At 42.8% G+C, this 22,247-nt stretch overlaps 7 protein-coding genes across 7 annotated transcripts; 4 read left to right on the forward strand and 3 right to left on the reverse strand.

Moving 5' to 3' along the window:
* Positions 1-368: 368 nt before the first annotated feature.
* On the reverse strand, positions 369-2,888 carry SRS2 (DNA helicase SRS2; the record flags this gene model as incomplete). Its single annotated transcript, XM_018877892.1, has 1 exon — positions 369-2,888. One exon carries the CDS (start codon positions 2,886-2,888, stop codon positions 369-371), a length of 2,520 nt encoding a protein of 839 aa, XP_018735249.1.
* Positions 2,889-3,129: 241 nt separating this feature from the next.
* MSH2 (mismatch repair ATPase MSH2) lies at positions 3,130-6,006 on the forward strand (the record flags this gene model as incomplete). Its single annotated transcript, XM_018877893.1, has 1 exon — positions 3,130-6,006. One exon carries the CDS (start codon positions 3,130-3,132, stop codon positions 6,004-6,006), a length of 2,877 nt encoding a protein of 958 aa, XP_018735250.1.
* A 66-nt stretch (positions 6,007-6,072) lies between these two features.
* On the reverse strand, positions 6,073-8,421 carry AWJ20_1044 (uncharacterized protein; the record flags this gene model as incomplete). Its single annotated transcript, XM_018877894.1, has 1 exon — positions 6,073-8,421. One exon carries the CDS (start codon positions 8,419-8,421, stop codon positions 6,073-6,075), a length of 2,349 nt encoding a protein of 782 aa, XP_018735251.1.
* A 665-nt stretch (positions 8,422-9,086) lies between these two features.
* AWJ20_1045 (aldo-keto reductase superfamily protein) lies at positions 9,087-9,929 on the reverse strand (the record flags this gene model as incomplete). The annotated part of the gene is made up of 1 exon (XM_018877895.1): positions 9,087-9,929. The coding sequence occupies one exon, from the start codon at positions 9,927-9,929 to the stop codon at positions 9,087-9,089; it is 843 nt and encodes a 280-aa protein (XP_018735252.1).
* Positions 9,930-10,942: 1,013 nt separating this feature from the next.
* FEX2 (Fex2p) lies at positions 10,943-12,181 on the forward strand (the record flags this gene model as incomplete). Its single annotated transcript, XM_018877896.1, has 1 exon — positions 10,943-12,181. The coding sequence occupies one exon, from the start codon at positions 10,943-10,945 to the stop codon at positions 12,179-12,181; it is 1,239 nt and encodes a 412-aa protein (XP_018735253.1).
* Positions 12,182-13,337: 1,156 nt separating this feature from the next.
* Positions 13,338-14,993, forward strand: AWJ20_1047 (arrestin Aly1 related; the record flags this gene model as incomplete). Its single annotated transcript, XM_018877897.1, has 1 exon — positions 13,338-14,993. The coding sequence occupies one exon, from the start codon at positions 13,338-13,340 to the stop codon at positions 14,991-14,993; it is 1,656 nt and encodes a 551-aa protein (XP_018735254.1).
* A 4,540-nt stretch (positions 14,994-19,533) lies between these two features.
* RTG1 (Rtg1p) lies at positions 19,534-21,321 on the forward strand (the record flags this gene model as incomplete). Its single annotated transcript, XM_018877898.1, has 1 exon — positions 19,534-21,321. One exon carries the CDS (start codon positions 19,534-19,536, stop codon positions 21,319-21,321), a length of 1,788 nt encoding a protein of 595 aa, XP_018735255.1.
* Between the last annotated feature and the right edge of the window lie 926 nt (positions 21,322-22,247).

Consider the following 22,247-nt stretch of genomic DNA (forward strand, 5'->3'; position numbering starts at 1 on the left):
TAAGTTCCAACAATCAATGACAAAATTAAAAAATACACAACAGAAAACAATCAAACAACTCTTTCTGTATATTTCCCCCCCGTTGCATATGAAACGAATTTGCGCTTTTCAGTTAACATTTCTTGTCTTCTTTCCCATTTTCTCTATCTTCGTTGTGCCGACACTATATATACGCTAAATTTACATTAATCGTTCGTGTGGGTCCGTGCCTCCGGCGGCTGGGGCTGCGCCCCAGGCCCCCTGGCTCCTTTCGCTGCGCTCGAGTCGTTCGTCGACGGTCCAAGCAACTCCTGCGAAGCAGGAGCAACGGGGTCTGGGGCGGAGCCCCAGCCGCCGGAGGCTGTGTGGGGAAAACTGATGCTATGTGATTAGGTAAACGGCAGCTTTTGGTTAATGGGACCCCGTCGTGTGCCCAGTGTTTTCCTCTTGGGAGGGATGGGGTGACTGTGTGGCAGGGTGTTTGGTGAGTTCAGAGTTGGCGTTGGTTTCGATGGCATCAACGGCGTTCGGAACCCGGTTGCTCGGGTCTGTTTACTTGTATTCAGCAGACTGGTCCTGTTGTTGGTTGGTATGGATAACGAACGGGAAATGGGTGCACTGGGTATATGGGGTTTGCGCTTTTTGTTTTGCGGCCGTTCAATAACGCTACTAGCGAGCGTAAACCCGCTGAACGAGGCCGATTTGCTGGGTACTGTTGTTGCAGATGAAGCAAACTGGATCTGTTTACGATCGGGAACGGGTCGTCTCAAGAAGTTGGCATAGCTGACGAACATATCCCAGGATATGTTTGTGGTCCCCTTGCCTTTATCACAGGTCTTGAAGTGGTGTTCGAGACCAGTGAGTAGTCGAGTCATGCTAGCTTCTTCCTCGTTTCCGAACTTGACAAGTGTGGTAGCAAAGCTTACATATAGTAGCAGTTTGGCTCTTGTTAAAGATACAAACAGTAGACGGCGTTCTTCCTCTTCGCCCTTATCACCTCCTCGTGCAACGTGGTCGTCAATGGTATTGATAGAAAACACTATCGGCCATTCTAGACCCTTGGCAGAGTGCATTGTTGATATTGTTACTCGATCGTTTGAATACGCACTGTCTTCGCCATCTCCTCCTAGTGACAGACTTAGCAGTAGAGTTTGCAATGGGTTGAGATCTTCTTCTGCAGCACCCCCATCGTCGTTCATTTCATCATTTTGGTACACTAGATCTATTTGTGATCTGATAAGTTCAATATTTTCTAGTCTTTTCTCCTCGTTATTGGCATCATTTGCCGCCAGGATCTTGACGAGGTTTGTCTTTTCCAAAATATGATCTAGGATATTCCGAATGCAGGTTGCTGGTCCAAGCGCATCTGCCTCTTTTAGTATATCTCTACACCCCTCAATCAACTTGATGTAATTATCCAACCCCTCCAGTGCATCTTTTCTTATTTTGAGACCATGCTCTTCACGGAACTCTTCGTCGTAAGCATATTGCTTTAGTTGAGTAAATATACTCGTTTTATCATCAACTCGTGTCAGCAGTTTAGTTAGCGTGACGGGTCCAAACCCGCGTTTTGGTGCGTTGATCGTGCTAGAAATAGCTACTCTGTCATTATCAGAGTTCACAACGCGAAAATAATCAACGACCAATTTGACTTCTGCTCTATCCCAAAACTTAAATCCACCTAGTACTCTGTAGGGAATTCCATTGAATGCCAATTCCAGTTCACATTTTTTGCTGGCGTATCCAGTACGAGCAAGAATAGCCATATCTTGGTATTTGAATAGAGTACCTGAACAATCTCTCAGATATTTGATTTGTGTGGCAACATAAGCGGCCTCGTCTTTTTCACTTTTGAACTGGGCTAATACTGGAAGTGATTTTTTTGTAGTGTTCTGGGAATCCTGGGACTTCAGTAAACGGTCCCCGCCAATTCGGTTACGATCCCTTCGAATCAGGCCAACGGCTATATCTAGAATTGGCTGGGTTGAACGATAATTCTCTTCTAAATAAATAACTTTTGAGTTTGGAAACATCTTTTGTAATAGTCGCATATTCTCAGGTTGGGCATTTCGAAATGCATAAATGCTCTGATCTGGGTCTCCAACTATGGTAATATTACCAGTGGCCTTAGCAAACAGAACCGTGAGCTCCAGCTGGACAGTACTGCTATCTTGAAATTCATCAACCAAGACAGCTTGAATATTGGACACAATATCAGGGCACTGCTTAAGTAGATCTCTTGTTTTGATAATTATATCATCGAAATCCACCAGACCGTTCTCCTCGAGCTCATCTTGATATTTCCGGTAAATGTACATTCCTATTGGCGAATTAAACTCATTCGGACACACTTTAGCAAAATCTTGCACCTCTGTGTATCCATGGGACTTGAATTCTGATATCTTCTTAATACAGTGCTTGGGATCCAAGTTGATGTTCATTTTCGTCGTTGGATTCGAGTAGCACTTCCCGAGCTTGGAACTATAGCCGAATTCTTCAAGTTTGACCGTAGTCTCAGCAGAATTTACTATTTCTTTCATAATTGCAGCTTGATCCGTGGGGTCTGCGATTGTGATCTTACCACTAAGACCAATTCTCGATCCATATCTTACTAGGTATTTGAAACATTCGCCATGAAAAGTGCCAACATTGAGCTTTGAGACCTCATTATTATTGGGAATTAACTGCTTGATACGGGATCGCATCTCACGAGCAGCAGCATTAGTAAATGTCATGACCAAAATATCTTTGGCAGGGACGGTATTCATTAAGTACGCTACCCTCGAGGTGAGAGTCTTGGTCTTGCCCGTTCCTGGACCTGCTAGGATCTGATATTGACCCGATAATGGAGCCACCACCGCCTCATGTTGTGCTTCATTCAGATTTGCAAGGATCGGATCCTGATCCATATCAACTTGAAGAATACAGAATCTTAAAATCTAAGTTGAACTTTGGATCTGATTTTCATAATATGTTTTGGATATACTTATTCAAGACAGAATGTAAAGATAGCCGTATTTGTATAATTAACCCAACCCACGCGAACCAGACGCGAGATACGCGTACTAAATTGAAACCTGCATATTAAATCACCTACAAAATAAGACTGATCACCTACTGTCATTCATCAACATACAACTACAAACAATCATGTCATCTCGTCCAGAGCTGAAATTTTCAGACAGAAATGAAGAATCATCATTTGTTCGATTCTTCAACTCTCTGCCTGCAAAAGACCCTGCCACCGTTCGGGTTTTCGAGCGCACTGAAGGTTACACTGTTCACGGAGAAGATGCCAAGTACATTGCTCAGACCGTGTATCGAACGACGTCTGTACTAAAATATATTGGGGGTGATTCTAATCATGGGTTGGCTTCTTGTACGCTATCTGTTATTGTGTTCAAGAACTTTTTGAAAGATGCTCTTCTATCTAAAGCTTTGAAAGTCGATATCTACACCCCTGTTAAGGGAGCAGGTAGAAATTCAACCAGTCAATGGAATCTCTCTAAACACGCCTCTCCTGGTAATCTACAAGCTGTTGAAGATTTGATTACAATAGATCAGAAAGCTGTAGTTATTGCTGTTAAAGTGGTTACCAAAGCGGATCAACGTACAGTGGGAGCTAGTTTTGTAGACGCCTCTGCTCGTGAACTAGGCACCTCGGAATTCCCCGACAACGAGCTTTTCTCCAATCTTGAGTCTCTTGTTATCCAGTTAGGTGCCAAGGAATGTGTACTTCCTAAAAATGAAAACCAAAAAGATCCTGACTTGCTTAAAATCAGAGATATGGTAGATCGTTGTGGGCTGGTTATCACTGAGCAGGCCACATCGAACTTTAATGGTAAAGACACTGAACAAGACTTAACTCGTTTACTGAAAGTCAGCGATGATGAGGAAAATAATGAGGGTGAAGAGGGCAATTCAAATGATGGTATTGCTTCTTTTGTGGATACGAATAATACACCTGTTTCTTTGAGCCCACAGTTGAACCAGACTGTGGCCATGGGTGCGACCGCTGCCCTTATTAAATACCTACAGCTTATGACCGACCCAGAGAATTACGGCAAGTATCGTCTTATCCAACACGATTTGAGCCAGTATATGAGGCTCGATACATCTGCTTTAAAAGCTCTTAATCTCATGCCTGGGCCGAGAGATGGTGCAAAGTCAATGAGTTTGTTTGGTCTCCTTAACCGCTGTAAGACGATGGCTGGTACAAGGCTTTTGGGCCAGTGGCTTAAACAGCCACTAATGGATGTAAACGCCATTAGGGCCCGTCATCTTTTGGTAGAGATCATGATGAACGACACTGGCTTACGTCAATCATTACAGGAAGACCATTTGCAAGTTGTACCAGATTTAGGAAGATTGGTACGCAAGTTTCAAAAGGGTACTGCAAACCTCGAGGATGTGGTGAGAGTTTATCAGCTCGTTATTAGACTACCTGATTTCATTGATGTTTTGAGTAATGTTAGAGACGATGAAAGCAACTCTTACAGCAAGATTATTGAAGAGACATACACAGCTTCGTTAAGGAAATATCAGGCTAATTTAGAAAAATTACAGGAGTTGGTTGAAACAACAGTCGATTTAGCTGCTTTGGATCGTCATGAATTTATTATCAAGCCCGATTTTGACGATAGATTGAAGGAAATTCGCAATCGTTTAGATGATCTTAGAACAGAAATCGCAAATGAACATATACACGCTGGTGATGACCTTGGAATGGAACCAGAAAAGAAGCTCAAACTTGAACAGCATCATATCTATGGTTGGTGTATGAGACTTACAAGAACAGACTCCGGGTGTCTGAGAACCAGCCGTGGATATGTCGAGCTGTCAACTCAAAAAGCAGGCGTCTATTTCTATTCATTTAAGATGAAGCAGTTTAATGAAGAGTACACGGAACTTGACACTGAGTATCGACGAACCCAATCCTCGCTGGTTCGAGAAGTCGTCAATATCGCTGCTACCTACTGTACCGTTCTCGAGAGCCTGTCTACAGTTCTTGCACATTTGGATCTCATTGTCAGCTTTGCCCATGTATCAGCATTTGCTCCTTCACCATATGTCAGACCAAAGATGCACGAGCGTCACAGTGGTAATACAATCCTTAGACAAGCTCGACACCCATGTATGGAAGTTCAAGATGAAGTTACATTTATTCCTAATGATGTGGAGCTCATCCGAGGAGAATCAGACTTTTTGATCATTACTGGACCCAACATGGGTGGTAAATCCACTTATATCCGTCAAATCGGTGTTATTGCCCTCATGGCACAGATTGGCTGCTTTGTTCCTTGTGCTGAAGCCGAACTGACAATCTTTGACAGTATTCTTGCCCGTGTAGGTGCTGGCGACTCGCAATTAAAGGGTGTTTCTACTTTTATGGCTGAGATGCTTGAAACCGCTACTATTCTCAAGAGTGCGACTAGAGAAAGTCTTATTGTAATTGATGAGTTGGGACGTGGAACTAGTACGTATGACGGTTTTGGTCTTGCCTGGGCCATTTCAGAGTATATTGTCAAAAATATTGGATGCTTTGCCATGTTTGCAACCCATTTCCATGAATTGACTGCGTTGGCTGATAACCACCCAGGGGTCTGTAATTTGCATGTTGTTGCACATGTCGAGGATGATACCACTTCGCCAGATAGTGATATTACTTTGCTTTATAAGGTTGAGAAAGGTATAAGCGACCAATCATTTGGTATCCACGTTGCTGAGGTCGTGAAGTTCCCACCAAAGGTTGTAAAAATGGCAAAACGCAAAGCTAATGAGCTTGAGGATTATGAAGGTGATGACAATGATGAGGTATTGAAGAAAGCAACTAAGAAGTTCTCCACCGATCAGATCAATCAAGGCAACAAATTAATGAGAGAAATTCTTACCAAATGGCGCAAGTCTGTAGACAGCGATGAAGAGACGAGTGCTTCTTTAGAAAAACTAAGATCCCTTATTTCCACCGAGTATGAAGATAAGTTCAAGTCTGATCCTTACATTCAGGAAATAGTATCTCAACTATGATGTAAAAGTGATATTTAAATATATATAATAGTAGTAATAGGAAACCTTCGCAGGTTATGTTAAGAACTAGGACAAAGTAATTTCTATCAAGACAAGCTCGTCTCCTCGTGAACCGGCCTGCTCCACTGCTTCATATCTAATATCGAATTCTAAAAGCTTACCAAGAGTGATTCTAGATTTATCAAGGGGTTCACCGCCAATAGAAACAGAAGCATGTTCTACTGGGAATGTAGCATACAAACCAATAACACCCAATGCCTTGAGCCACAGATTTATGCCCAAATCGCCTTCGCCATCAGATGTTTTGGCCGTTATTTCGTAAGAATGAATTCCAGCCACTCCACAAATGTTATCTAGAAGACCGAAAAATGCAATTGCAGGGGAATCATCGCGGGATATATCAATCCAATCATCATCTTTTCTCAGCTTTCCATATGCAGGTTTAGCTGGGACGGGAATCAATGGGGCAGCAGTGATCATATCCCACTCACCCGATAAAAGGGACACCTCAGCGGTTTTGTCCTTCGGCAACCATATTTTCCCCGTTTTATATGAACGGATGACCAAATAGTCAGCCTTTGTGGCAACTTTCTGAATACCGCTATTGACAACAGCAAGCAAAGTCGTCCAATTCAAGCCCTGTGTCACTTCATCATAGCAGAGATTGAACGCAGCCAATAGTATACTATAAATACTAGTCGCCTTCCCATCTCGAGATCTTTCATACAAGTCTGAATAGTTATATCCCCAGTGTAAAGTCTTTCCTTCATCAGCATCAAATGGCAAGTAAGGAAAAACAGGTTTAGCAATGCCGGACGGTCTCAAAACCACTCTTTGATTAAATCTCGAAGGAGAAGAGAAGGCATTGATAAGATCAAGCTCATGTTTTTTTGGGCTATCTGTGAAGTAAATGGGACCACCAGAGATACATCTCGCAGCAGCATGTAGTCCAGTGACTCTGGTTGCTAAAGGTTCCTCTCCACCAGCTTGTAATTTCGACTGAAACATGTCAAAGTCTGGAATCGAGTATAGGTTTCCGGTATAAGTAGTATTGTACAGGTTACAATAAATATGCCAGAAATGACTAGCTAGGATCGTTGGGAAGAAGTCATTCGAGTTACGCAATACTGGTGTCGGTCTGGGCTTGGAGCCGACAGTTCTCTTTTGAAGCGAGCGAAGCATGATGTTGGGTACCATAGCCATACAGTAGATGACTTTTCCATCAAAGTATTTCAGCGACGAGTCAAAGAGCGCCTTTTGATATGCTGGATATAAAGCACCACGAATATGATGATCCTGGATATCGTCAATGACGGCCTGATAGTCAATCTTCACACATGTAATACCAGCTTCTGCAAGTGAAGAGAAGTAGTCGTCATAGAATTTAGCAGTATCCTCGGCGGCTACCAAACGGTAGGTTTTTCCATTTTTCATGCGAGCATCAACTGTTTTGTAAGACTCATCGAGTTCTGAACCAGGTACCACACCTTCCCAATATCCTACCAAAGTAGACCACACACCAATGTCTACAATATAGGGGAATTTGCTACGAATATCCTTGACAAGACCCTTGAGACCACTGGGAAATCTAAATTCATCGGCTCTCAAATCATACAATTGACGGTATTGATTAGTATGTTGCCAGCCATCATCTATAATTATACCGCTGATGTTAACACCAGACGCATCCAAGTCAGCCAATGCATTGATGATAAGGTCATGAGACAATACAGGTCCCAAACCATTCCAAGTACAGTACATTAGGCCGTCATACCATTCGGTTTTCCAAGTTGGACCCAACTTAATATTAAGACTCTCCATCTTTTGTAACACCTTGTTGTCGATCTGGAGGTTCTCGTTGTTGTCGCCGTCGTCGCCGTCGTCGTCACCGTCACCGTCCTCACGAAAAGCAACCTGTCTAGCAACATCAAATAGTGCCTGCACAACAGGTTCAAATTCAATTCCAGAAGTAACAAACACTCTTTGGCCCAATGTCTGGGTATCCGGAGAGTCATTCTCAGTGCGTAGGACGAGACTTCCACCACCACTTGTCTTCAAATTAGAAGTACACAAATCAACAGTGCCCGAAGAGGGCAAGATTCCAACATGAACACCATCGCTACGTTCAAATATAGTCAATACGCCCAATCTATCGAGTGATAATTCCGAGTCTCCGGTTCTAGGGGCCAACCAGAAGGCCGATTCTCTCACAAACGAGAGATGCCGAGTCAACAAGTGAGGTTTTCCAAGGTGGATTTCTTTGGAAGAATAGCCATCAATGGAGTTGGTGATCTCAAACACCTTAAAACCCGATTCTGATACATGGGTATCAGTGGAAGTCAAGTCAGAATTAAAATGTTTGAAGATATCAGAGAGATCCAGAAACGCCGCGAACGGAGAAACAGGCGGCGCCATTGTTTAAAAGAAGGAATATTCCCAAGTCGGAAAAGGAGCAGTGAACGACAGAGAGCTTCACGCAGCCTCAAAACACCAGAAACAAGGGTACAAATAAGGTTTTCAAATACTAGAGACTTCAAATGTTTGAACTCTACTTTATGATAGTTACTAGAAATAAGTGATAATGTCGAATACGATGATGCTTGTACTGTCAGCTGGACGATCGGCATATGGCGGGGCTTGCATCAGAGTGCAGATAGATACGCAATGCAGCACATTTCAGGGGAGATAAGAAGCACAGACAGGCAGGGTATGTTGCTAGAACGGGCCATAGTGTCAACTGTCGAACTAAATAGTAATTTCCCCGACCCGCTAATTTCATTCCGGTAAATACCTGCTTGTGAGATATGAGTGATTCAGCCAGTTCTTATTCGCAAAACTCTACCAAATTTCAGCCCACAAGCAGGTTAATTCCAGCAAATGTGGCTCCTGCTTCTGACTATGGCCCACGCCTTTCAGTATCAATAGAGCCAATCTTAAAGTGACGCCTTTAACAGTATAAAATCTCCTGCGAAGCAGGAGCTACGGGGTCTGGGGCAGAGCCCCAGCCGCCGGAGGCAGGATATTCCTCGCAAGATCAATCACTTAAGACCCGCTTATATTAAAGAAGGAGAAACTAGCAATTACTCCCAGGTGGTAGGATCCCAGCCAGGAGCAGTGACAAATTTGTCGGAAGCGCTTCCGAGGTTGTCGAGATCTTCCTTGGAAAGTTCGAAATCGTCGACCTCGATATTGCTCTTGATTCTCGACTCAGTAGCAGACTTGGGCAAAGGCAAAAATCCCTTCTGGAGGTTCCACTTGACAAGGATCTGGGCAACAGACTTACCATACTTATTAGCCAAAGCGACCAGCTCGGGATCGTCGAGTCTATTGCCTCTCATCAGAGGAGAATAGGCTTCAACAAGAATACCGTGTTCCTTACAGAAAGCAGCAATGTCTTGACGTTGGAGCCAGGGGTTGACCTCAACTTGATTGACAGCAGGCTTGATCTTGAGCTCGGGCCAGGAAAGCAATTCTTTAAGATGGTGAACGCCATAGTTAGAAACACCAATGTTCTTAACACTTCCCTCGACAACGGCCTCCTGCAAAGCCTTGTACGAGCCTAGTCTCAATTGAGAAGGACCTTGAGGAGCATGAAGAAGAATGAGATCAATGTATTCGATGCTAGCTGCATTCTGCAACGACTTCTTGATAGCAGCTTTCGTCTTCTCATATCCGAAGTCGTCTAACCAAACCTTGGTCGTATAAAATACATCACTACGCTTCACCGAGGGGTTGGTCTTCAAAAAAGCGGCAATTCCATCAGCAGCCTCCTTCTCGTTCTTATAGAAGCTGGCACTGTCAACATGTCTATAACCACTGCTCAAAGCAATCTGAACAATCTTGCTGGTCTCGCCTGGAGCAGCAAGGTATACACCAAAACCAATGTGAGGAATTTTGGCACCGGAACTGAGTACGAATGACATTGTTGAGGGGTTGTTACTTCAAGTCTACTGGATCAATTGGAAGTAAAGTCTACGAATATCAATTGGAAGAATAACTCGCCTGTATTTATATACTTCATAGTCCTTCACTGTTCCTCTCCCTCCTCGGTGCAGTAATGATCGACACCGTTAATTCCGCCATCTCACTAATCGTCTCGGTAAACGCCGATACATATCCGGCGATCGTCACCCAGTTCTCCAGGGAGTTGTACTCCAGTTTTTGCCTCCGGCGGCTGGGGCGCTGCCCCAGACCCCGTTGTGCTCGCTTAGCGAGCGACTGGGATTTTGGACCGGAGTCAAAGTGGGGTGAAAAGGTGCCGGGTGTTCATTGCAGCTCCGGTGACGTTTGTGCGAAAACTTTTGTGGTGCTGCGACATCCAGAGCTTCAGCTTCTTCTCCACCAATTTTTTCACGTTTGTGGTTAATCCTGAATAATTATGCTGAGACCTAATTCTCCGCTCAGTACCATTAAAAAAACTCGCCCAATATACGTGCACAAAATTATTACTAGTCAACCTTGTTTGGTCTCCGAGAACATTTACTAAGCTCGGTTTGGTACCCACTTTAACCACGAAACCCGGAAACCCTATACGGTCCAAGAAACTCCTGCGAAGTAGGAGCCACAAGATCTGGGGCGGAGCCCAAGCCGTCCGAGGCAAGTCCCCTGAACCAGCGGGGCTTTTTCAGGGGTATGTCGATCTTAGATAAGTCTGCGGACAATCTCCGATGAGATCCAGTTACCCGGCCGTGGAGCAAAGGGATCTGATCATAGGACTCGCAGAGTATGAGAACCATTAACCCGAGGACACCCTGCATTGGTGGAATAAAAATAGAGAGGAAAAGTAAATAAAATAACGCAGATGACGAGTTTTTACCTGCCATCTGTTTTCCTTCGTTCAAAAATCGAAACAGGTGGTCTTTTAACTCAGTGTACTGAGTTGATGTACTACTATTTGACATAGATGAATCTGAATTTGCATTTTTGATTTTTAGAAATGGCTTCTGAGAGTTCGACACCTCCAGATATTCCTATCAAAACAGAGCATGATAATGATGAGAGCGGTATAGTTCGTCAGAGATCGCACTCAATTTCTCATCCTCATCCTCATCCTCATTCGCATTCACATGGCCATCATAGACACCGTGTGGCTCTCGCCAAGAAGCCTATTCTTCCAGCGTTCTCCAACAAATACCTGGACCCTATTATTCTTCATTTGATTTTGGCGTTTTTTGGTATTGTGGGTGTTTTGGCAAGAATTGGTCTTGACCGTCTGACTTCGTTCCAAGGGTCTCATTATGGAGGTGTCTTGTGGAGTAATTTCGCTGGCTGCTTAATCATGGGAGCTTTGGCTAAGAGCAAAGACCTTTTCTCTGATTTGATAGTTGAAGAACCTGATTTCAGTCGAATCGTTGACATTGTTGAACATCACGGTTCTGAAAAACCCGTTTTACATCGTGCTTTCAAGTCCAAGGCCGAGATTCCACTTTATGTAGGACTGGCAACCGGCGCTTGTGGAAGTATCACCTCATTCTCGTCATTTATCATTTCGTTGTTTGAACTGAGTTCGCACCAACTTACTCCTGGGGTAGCTTATCCGAACCCAGGATATGGTGTTCCTGTTTTTCTCAGTTATCTCATCGTGACTATCGCAGTCTCATTCTCGGGATTTTATTTTGGTCACCACTTGATTGATGCCCTTGAAAAGTCCCGAAATGTCTCATTGGCACGATACACATTACTTATAGAGTTGGTGTTGTCGATGCTGGGGTTGTTGGGGTGGATTGTTGTGTTAGTTTTGACTATTGTTCGATCGGAATGGAGGTACTGGACTTTCTCGTGTCTGTTTGGGCCATTCGGAGTGTATGCTAGATTCTGGCTTGGAAAGCTTTTAAATAAAAAATCGACTAAGTTCTTCTTTGGTACATTTGCTGCTAATATTTTTGCTTCGATTCTCATTTCTATTCTAGTTCTTCTTCAGCACGGTAAAAGGCACTCTGGCTCTTTGTTGGTGCAGAGTGTACTACATTGTCAAGTTATTTCAGCTTTACAAGATGGTTTCTGTGGAAACTTTTCTACTATTAGTACATTTGTATCTGAACTATCAGGATTTAAACGCAAGAGATATGCTTATTTCTATGGAGGAGTCTCTATTGGACTTGGCTTCGCTATGGCCGTCTTAATACTCGGTACATACTCATGGGCAGTTGGACTGTCGGAATCTTCAGCTTGTTAAAATTTTTTTTATTTATCTTAGCTATCTGTACAATACTATTAATTTCCTGTTCCATTTGTATTGAGACCTTATTGTAAATTATAATAACTAATAATAATTGTAAATTCTTGTTACCAGAGCTCTGTCCTATCCCTTTCCTCGTTGCCCTCAGTCTATCTGTAAGGGGGACCAAGTTTCTACCATAGAATGGGAATTTGAGACTGAACAATGGATTAACTAGAGCTTAGGCTAGTCATCTGCTCTCTTGACAATAATTAAGATGTCAAGGAGGTCACATTGATAGTATTAACATTGTTGACATAGGTTGTCAGAAGTGGAGCTCCTCACACCTTGCCATAATATTAATATCTAGTACCGTGATACAAAAAGTCATCTGATACGCTATTCTCCCTCTAAACCCTTCCAAGTCCTATCAGTGAATTACATTATCATCCTTGCTGGTGGACGGATGGATTATCCGGTTAATGATGGAATCGTACTCAGAGTGTCCAGGTGCTTACTGTCGGCTGCTCTGTTAGGCGATAGCAACTGAACCCTTGAGCAGTTGCTAGCACAGGAGACCTGACCAGACAGATTGGAAGAAGAAACTTGAAGAAGAAACTTGAATAAGAAACTTGAACTGATATTATTGTAATAAGAAGCTTGGGTACCCCCATTCATCGGGGTCCGTCAGTAGCAGAGGACCGACACCAGACCATGACAATAATGGGCAGTCTAAGTTATCCGAAATAGAAGATCACATAACCTGGGCCAGAATGACCGTTGACGGCCTAGGCCACTCCATGGCCTGTGATTAGTCTTAGTCCCTGAAATGCAAACCTTGCGTTCTGATTATTACTTAATCGTGGACTATCATGAGAACGGGCCGAGACCCAATTGTCTCTTTTCGAATGCAGTATGCTTGCATTGTGCATGTGCCGGTGCTTAAAATGCAGTCGTAGCTCACCGGCTCGTCTGTGCCGATCGGCCCTTTTCTTTTTCTGCTGTTTGGTTGCTGATCTGCCGACGGTTGTCTAGGCCCGTCTTGATCGATCAATTATTCAACTAAACCACCACTGATTAGACGACTATATTCAAATAATCGTTTATATATCATATTAATCCTATAATCATGACTATTCTCTATTTCCCGTAGAACCTCATATTTTCAGCAAACATGCCTCTATCTGCGATGAGAGACGACATTGCTTCTATTTGTCAGGGGAAACCCAGGACTCTGTATAGCTCACTACACAAATCTATCACAATTAGCTTATCGGTATTAGAGCCAGTTATATTTTTACCAGCTTGTCCAAAATATGGCGAAGACATTACCCCACCCTCTTATGAAGACTCGAATTGTAACTCGTGTAATACAATCGCCCCTCAGCCAGTTCTGCGAGGCTCCCTTGTTCTCAAGTTGTCAAAGCCTACAAGTATCAGAAGTGTATCATTGAGCTTATATGGTGTTTCTGAAACCCAATGGCCATATTACAGCCCCCTTGATATTGGCCATAATGGCTCTCCATATATTTCCAAAGACTCGGTTGTTATTAATCGGCATGAATGGCATTTCGCTCCAAACGAACAAGCTGCTATGGATACTATCAAATTAATAAAAGATTCAGACCAATCAAGCACTGTAACCACTTCCGATACTTATGGTGCTGATACTGTCTTATTTTGTAACCGTACGAAGGTTCAGAACAAAAATGAGTATTCTATCTATAATAATGCGTCTACGAACACCATTACTGGTTCATGCATACCACTTCTAGAACCACGAAATGATAACTTTGATGATAAAAGCCATGATGAGAACCATAAAAAGGAAAAAGAGACCATATACCCTGCTGGAGAATACATTTATAACTTCACTATCGCACTTGGTAGAAACCTTCCAGAGACTGTTAGAACTCAGTTCGGCTCTATTAGATATTTTGTTGAGCCCAAAGTGGTTCACAAGGGGTTCTTTGGACATTCTAGCTCAGGCAAACAAGAAGTCGAGCTGGTGAGATGTCCTAAGTCTAATATTTATAACCCTCTTGCCAATAGCCCATGTCGGATATGGAAAGACTTTCGTAGTCTATTCCACTACGATATCCAATTAGGATCTCGGTATCTTACACTAGGAGAAAAGATATCTCTGGTGATTCGACATCGGCCAATGTTTGAACAAGTACGCATCGGAGAAGTCACTATCGATATCGTTCAATACATTAAGTATACGAATTCATACACAAAGAAGAAGTCGTCCCGGTGCCAACTAGTACAGCTTGCTAGAAAGAAGTATCCACATCAGAATATGAGCGAAACTATTTTGTCTAGCGATGAAGCTTTAATTGACGCCGATGTTCTACCTGATACAAACAGCTCTAGCTACATGGCATCAAAGTCTAACACGAACTTGTCCGATAGCGAGGTAACAGACGGTGAATACACTTCCGACAGTACTAGCATTAGTGTCAGTCCAAGTGTGGCAGTCAGTGAAGTATCACCCTCCCTTGGACGTTCGGTCAGTAGTAGTACGGGCAGTACCCAAACAGAGCAGCCCAGTGTCCAATTCCACACATCCACCTTGAGCGTTTCAGAAGAGCTGTGCTCACCGTCGGCCACGCTCATCCCTTACACAAGCTGCTCTCCATATATTCAGGTCAAACACAACCTACAAATCTGCTTCAAAGTATCTGCACCGCATCCCAAGAATCCAGGACTTAGAAAGCAAGAGGATATTCTTATCCAAATCCCTATCCATTTACTTTCATCCAAATGTACCACAGACAACCTAATTTTGCCTCTTTACCAGGCGACCCCTCCTGTACTCGCATGCTAATTTGATAATCTCTTTGTCTATAATGATTTCCTCCTAATAAGTTGGAGCTCTGCCCCTATAGATTCTTTTAAAAAATAAGAATAAATATGAAAAAAAAAGCAACTGGTAGGAAGTCAGTGTTGTAGGGAAATGTGACCGCTGCAAACCAAAGAAATTATTCTGTAGTATTCAATCTGTATTAGACGATTGCTCATTTCTTGCCTGGTGACCAAGCAACAAAGACTGTAGCTATGGCGTGAACAATCGGGTGCCGTGAGACTTGGGGCTACAGGCTGTCTAGTACTTCACGGCCAACATGAACGAAAGAATGAACCTAAATAAAATAATTTAAAGTTCGAATGGATGTGTAACTAACTGAAGAAAAAGCAGAGAGAAATGCTGAGGAGCCTCTTGTAGCATGCAGAAGGCGTTACTTAAGAACTATAGTGTAGAGCAGGAATTTATTGATAAACGAATAGGTCACAAGTTAAATAAACCATCCGAACTAAGCTGCAGAACGAACTTGATTTTAAATTACATCAGTAGATTTCAGAGAAATCAAGGGGATATAGCCACTGGTCTAAAAGCTTTACACCCAACACTCGGCATAGCCTGCCATCGTTTATTTGATGCTGCGGGTAACGCTAGGTTAATGGATATCGCCCTTTAATGCATTAAAGAAGCAACCGATCCCTTAATCAAAGCAGGACTGGCGCCCCTCGTCGTCGTTCGTCGAACTCTAAAGACGACAAACATATCTTTGACATGTTTCCAACCAGAATAGCATAAACAAAGTAATAAATATCGGAAAAATCTATCAGTCAAAAGACCAGGCAATTAAATTCAAAATATATTTCTATCCCTTAGAGCAGCTATACTAGAAGTGTGAAAAGTGTGAACACATCGTTCTGGTGGCCAAGGACTAAAGTATTAGATTGTGCTTTTTATACAGAGAAAAATTTATTCAAAGATGAAATGTGATATAATAGCTGAAACTGTTTGTTGGGAAAAATCAACCTGAACTAGAATTCAGCCCGTGATATTGAATTATTCATTTGTCAATGCGAATTTTGGAAGGAAAATAGAGAGGTAAAAAAGCATGAAAACAAAATCAATGATGACAGGGTTCTCAAATAAAGCCCTAGTAAATCAGAATAAACAGATTGCTTTGTGAAAACGTCATACCGAACCGTCAATACAGAAAGTACCAAGAGTGATATTGAGCCAAATACAAATGAGTCTACACCCATGATCAGGACCCCCACGGATGGGAGTTATCTGAACAATGAACCCATATCAAACCATCGGCCAAACAGTAGACTAAGAGAGATTTGTGATGTCCAATCACGTTGACCTCTCATCCGAGCTATAAGGGTAAATGGAAGCTCAAGCAGATGGAAAACTTTTGAGTGTAGTTTTTATATTTACTTGGTATTACAGTTTCTCGCGTGGAAAATTTAATGATTAATTCCCGTGTTTAGTATCAATAATATAGTATATATTGGTTATATGAACTGGTATTTCACTCGTTAAACTAACACAAAGTAATTAAATGCATAAAAAACTCAAGTACAGCTCTTTTTACTTTGCTCCAGGTGGGCAGTGGAACAACCCCATTCAGGGGACCCCCATGCTCGACTCATCTCAGCAAGAAGAGTAGCGGAGGTTAAAGCGGAGCCCCATTTCAAGGAAACAGGCGAGTCCCGGTTCTGGCCGTTGGGAACCTGCAGATCTGTGCAGAGCAGTGAACCTAGCTAGGTCAAAGAGGTCACTGGCAGCTGCAATGGGCTAACCGGTCGATCTGCAGGTCAGAAAAAATCCCGCAGTTTTCTGCAAAGGACTAACGGCGTTTCCCCACAAGGCTAGATATATTATCCTGTGACGGCACTGATAACCTGGGAACCTGAACTTTAAGACAGGGGTAGTGTCCTCGGGCATGTCAACTAATTTCAGCCTAAAGATGACGCTATCTCGCAGTTTATTTTTCTTTTACGATTATTAGTTAGTTGTAGTTTATTGTTTTTGGGATCGCTGCTGCTTGTGGACTGCAACCACCAACACCTCTGCTGACTACAAATCGTGGAGTAGTAGGTTGCTGCTCATCGTCTCCTGTCAATCACTAGCAGATTTGCAGACAATGATTCTAACTTCTAAAGCAACTGGAAGTATATTATTAGGGTCGGTTCTTGTAATTTTATTGGTCATTCGGACTCGACATTCCTCATGTAATGCTCAGACTCAATGACCATCTGAGGAGACATGCCTACGGAGTTTAATTTTTCATGAGTAATTTGAATGAAAAAAATGTATTATGCATTTTTTACATTTTTACAGCATCTCCGATAAGGCTATTGCTGTTTGTTATTATTGTATGCTGACAGTAGGTCAACTGGCCAAAAAACGAAAAACCCGAATTGGTGGATTGGCGGCGGGTTGTACCGAACTCAGTTAGAGACTTAGGCTGTTAATATGCAACGACGTTGAACGTTACATGACCATGACTGTAGCTGAATGGGGGTCATCAGACTGCAATGGGGGGAAAGCGGGGGACTTAACCACAGATTCACCGGGTCTTTTGCTCCTCGACTCGATCGATTGCCTGTATGCCCCGTGGTTTGTCTTCCCTGATCTTAAAAATAAAAATAAAAGTAAAAATAAATGAATACTTGACGGAAATAGAAAACATTTCTATTCGATGTGCAGAGCTTGCCAAAGATATGTAGCAGGGATACTATTTGATTACGGTATGACGACTATGAGTATTAAGAATGGACGTTTTAAGATGGCTGGAAATAGCTTGAGGAAGGAAAAATATTTGACCAGTCCTTTAATACCCAAGACGGAGTCTTTTCGACCGAGGGTAAACGGGATTCTCGGGCATATGCATATACCACGTTCGATAAGCTGCATTTGCGGAGTGCAGCTTAAATGTACTGTTCTCAGGAGATACATGAAAAAAAAATTATATACATATAAATATTATTGATTCTCGGATTATCCTTTGGATTTATTTTACCCCGTTCTCTTAAATTTTCCTTTGATTTAACCGGTACTGGTATTTGTTATTTACTATTTAGTACTGGGTATTTACTATTTAGTATTGGGATCTTTACTAATTACTAACTGGTGCTTTGGTCAGAAATATAATTTAATTAGGAACGGTATATTCTCTCGCATCAGTAATTATTCGAGACTCAAATACAACACAACTTCTAGCAGAGATCAGGAGACTTTCAAGTAAAATCTGATTGAAGAACAAGAACCTGGGTCAGATCTAGCGTCAAGTAAGTATACACATTGTTCAATTGGGGCTGGGCTGGTCGGTAGGGAAACGGATGGGGGCAGTCCACAGCTGATTTCAGTGATTACCAGTGGTCAAAGCCGAGTTCGTAGATAACCCCACGTCAGTTAAGGATCGACCGTAACCAGCCATTGGCTTATAAAAGTGAAAGCGTCCCTGCTATATGTTTCTCCGTAAGATCCGCTATAGGTAACCTAACTTTGGTAGTTGTCTAACCAGCCAGGATTAACATTACCCTGCTTTAACAGCTCACTTCAGCTGCTTCTCCCTACTAAACCGAACTGAATTACCCTTGCATTTGACAGGTGCTTGACAGGAACAGGCTCCCATACAGTTAGATAACCCCACACAGTGTGATTTCTCCCAACTGTTGCCCAAGTCAGACCTGCTTGTACGGCTTTCTGGTCCCGAACCTCACAATATTCTTTTCGGCCTGGGCCTTTTGCAAATAGTGTACCCCAGTTAAGCAGTGGTTACGTAGTGGTTCGTGAGGAACCCACCACCCACGTTTCTCCACACCACGCTGACTCAAAATATAAGATAACCGCATACAGTCGCGCTTCACGCTTCACCACTTTTAATCAGCGGTTATTTTTGCAGTAATTATATTCGCATCGTTTGTTTTACATTATTGTTACCAGAGACTTTTTGGAACTGTATTTTCAGTTATCGTCAATTATATTGGAGAATTTATTAACGATTATTGTTAATTGATCTTACTTTTAAGTTGGCGTTTACCATATCATATCAGTGAACGCATCACAGTACGCCACATCTTATTATCCGAACTACCGTTGATACTTTTGTTGGTGGTTTATCGTTCATTGGAGTATTTAGGGATTAGTTTTGGTGTCTTCTGTTGGTTCATATCAGGTTCACCGGTACAGGTATTATTTTGAAATTACTTTCGACATCGTAATCACACTCTGGTTTATCGTGTCTTCTGGTTGATACTCGTTGATAGGCGATAACAGATTGGTTTTCTAAGCGGGGTTGTTGATTAAATAACTAATTGAGTGGTTTATTTATTGACTGTGACTGATTAATTGGTTAACTGATTGACTATTTGATTGATTAATTCCTAGGTTGATCTACCATACTGGAATCTTAGAATCGGTAAAGCGAGAAAGTAAAGAAAGAGTACAACATCTAGTAAACTGCGGATAGAACGCGTTTGCTTTACCAGTAGTAGAGATATCTTGTCGACGAGACCCACAAATAGAGGCTGTGACAGTTGATCTCAACTAATCTGGAATCAAGATGCCTTCTGCTCCGTACATCAAACGTGAGGATGACGACGGCGGTGGTGGTCCTGGCGACTATCCCGTTTTTCCCAGTGGAGGTAGTAATAACAACAATTATGGCCCTGATTCCCAGGCCAGATTGATGTCAAGAGAGGTTCTTACACGAGGTTTCAATTCTTTTGATGATACAAATGCCAATCAAGCTTCATCTATGATTGATGAGTCGGATTTATTAGATCTGGAAGGCATCGGTTCGCCCGAGGTTCAAAATGCTTATGGACGAAACCAAGGTGCTCAACAAGGGATAAGCTTGACTGCTGGAGCTGGTTCTATTCCTGGCACTACTTCTAATTTTGTGCACAGTGGTAATAGTGTCACTTCAGCTACTTCGGCACCACGGGATTTCTCTCGTAATGCTGCACAACAGTCTTATAAGTCTAATTTACCACTCGGCACTACACCTCCTATCCCCGAATCAACATCTCCTTTTGACAACTTTTTGTACAATCAAGCGAGATTTGGTGCAAACGCTAATAATACTGGCGGTAACATCAACACGAACCAACAACAAGGCTTAGCAGCAAATTCTGGTAACTTCCAACAACCAAGTGGTCAATTGGCAGGCTTAGGCAATCCTCAGATCCATATACAGAACCAGTCTCACTCATCGCAACCACAAACCCAGGGCCAGCAGCAGAATTTTATCAGCAGTAAACATAATAGATTTCCCTCGACTGGAAACGCTTCTCTTGGTCCTGGTAGCTACACCTCCCCCAGACCAGAGTCTCATGTTGATAGATTTATGCATGAAAACGCCATAGCCAGTAACTCTAGTACTCCAATTGGTTCATATGATGGGAATTATTCGACCAGTCCAGGTTTCTCTGTGGGGTCTACTGGTGGCGGATTTTCTCTGCCAAACTATGGTATTGGTGGGTCTTCTGCTGCTGGTGGTAGTAGCAGCATAGGAAAGGCCATGATTCTCAATTCTGACGATAAACAGCAACAATTACTAGAACGCAGAAGAAAACGACGAGAATCTCACAACGCAGTAGAACGTCGTCGTCGTGATAATATTAATGAAAAAATCAAGGAATTGTCTGAATTGATTCCAGAGAAGTTTCTTATGGCCGGCATGGACCAACAGCTACTACAGAAAGGAATGGACGACAGACCCAATAAAGGTACAATTCTAGCTCGTAGTGTTGACTATATTCGTCAATTACAAGCCATTATTGACGACCAGAATAGAGCTGAATTAGATCTTCAGGACCTTGTCAACTCACTCCAGCGTAACCTTGGCGTTGCTGTCACGGAATACAAATATACATCAGCCGAACTAGCTCTCTCAAGACTTGGAATCGGTCCACAGATCAGTGGTGCCACCCCTCCAGTAATGCCCAACACAGGTATTGGTACAGGATCAGGCCCCGACGACCTGAAATCACCAATGTCGAACAGCAGCCAGTCATCTCGACCGACCAACAACGAGTCTGGTGCTCTATCCGACACAGCACAACCAAACCGGAATCTCCCCGGCGGATCTGGATCCACTCATATTGGTGGACCCACCGCAGGTTCGGGTAACAATTCTGCTAGTGGCAGCGGTAGTGGACAAATGGCCACAAACACCCTGTCTCCATCGCAACACCGAGGAAACCAGGGCGGTTCTCATGAAGATAGATCCACCAATGAAACCCCCGAGTTCACCCCGGAATTCGACATCGACTTCTACCAAAGGCAGGGCTATGCGCCACAAGACGAGTCGGCCATATTCGATGACGATTACGGCTACAATCGATAGTGCTTACCCAAGGTCTGTCCAACTCAGGCCCTGCTTATTTATTTGTTCCCTGTTTTCTCTTCTCGACCTCAGCACCTAATGAATTTTCCCTCTTTTGCTGATAATAGACTACTGTGCAATATAATCCCAAATCCGTATTGCCTCCGGCGGCTGGGGCTCCGCCCCAGACCCCGTAGCTCCTGCTTCGCAGGAGATTGATAGATCTGCCCACTATTTGTTTCACGCCCTGCATAATAGTACATGAATCAATGCAAGTGCGAGATCGTAACGAACCCGGGTTGGAACACCAGTGAAGTTTCGTGATCCTCTGAAGACTCCAAAATCGTAGACAAATAATCAGTATTATTAAGTAGGAAATATATATAAAGAAAGTGATTTTATTGAAACAAATGTACCACCCATTCGCTCACAAGTCTAAATTGAAATGTCTGGCGAGCTTTCAAAATTGATTCTGGATGTAATTTGTAAGACAGCGACATAGTGGTTAACTGGATTTCTTCATGTGTTTAGGACGGTCTGACATCAGTATAGCCAAAGAAACTGGGAACTGTGGTACATTTTACTTATGAATTAAGTTAGTCGCTCCATTAATTGTTTGTCAATTAATGGTGAGAAGTAAAATCAGCAGTTTCAATGTTCATAGTTCCACTTCTGGTGGAAGGCAACCTCTTCAGAAAACTGGGATTCAAATACTTATAGTCAACAGTATGTGAGCCTCAGAAATAGGACGCCAGAGTTTGTCGTTCCTAGTTCAGATGAGACATTAGAAGACCAAGTTCATCAGATCATAAGTTGTCATCGTACCTCTCAACAGAAATTCAGTCGGCTAGTTCTCAGATCTGAAATGTCACTCTATAAATTTTAAAAATAGTAACTATCATCACATGGATTAACCTCAGAGTTAGAAGTGGCAAATATCCTCCCTA

The sequence above is a fragment of the Sugiyamaella lignohabitans genome, chromosome A (genome assembly GCF_001640025.1).
Source record: "Sugiyamaella lignohabitans strain CBS 10342 chromosome A, complete sequence".
NCBI classification, from domain to species: domain Eukaryota; kingdom Fungi; phylum Ascomycota; class Dipodascomycetes; order Dipodascales; family Trichomonascaceae; genus Sugiyamaella; species Sugiyamaella lignohabitans.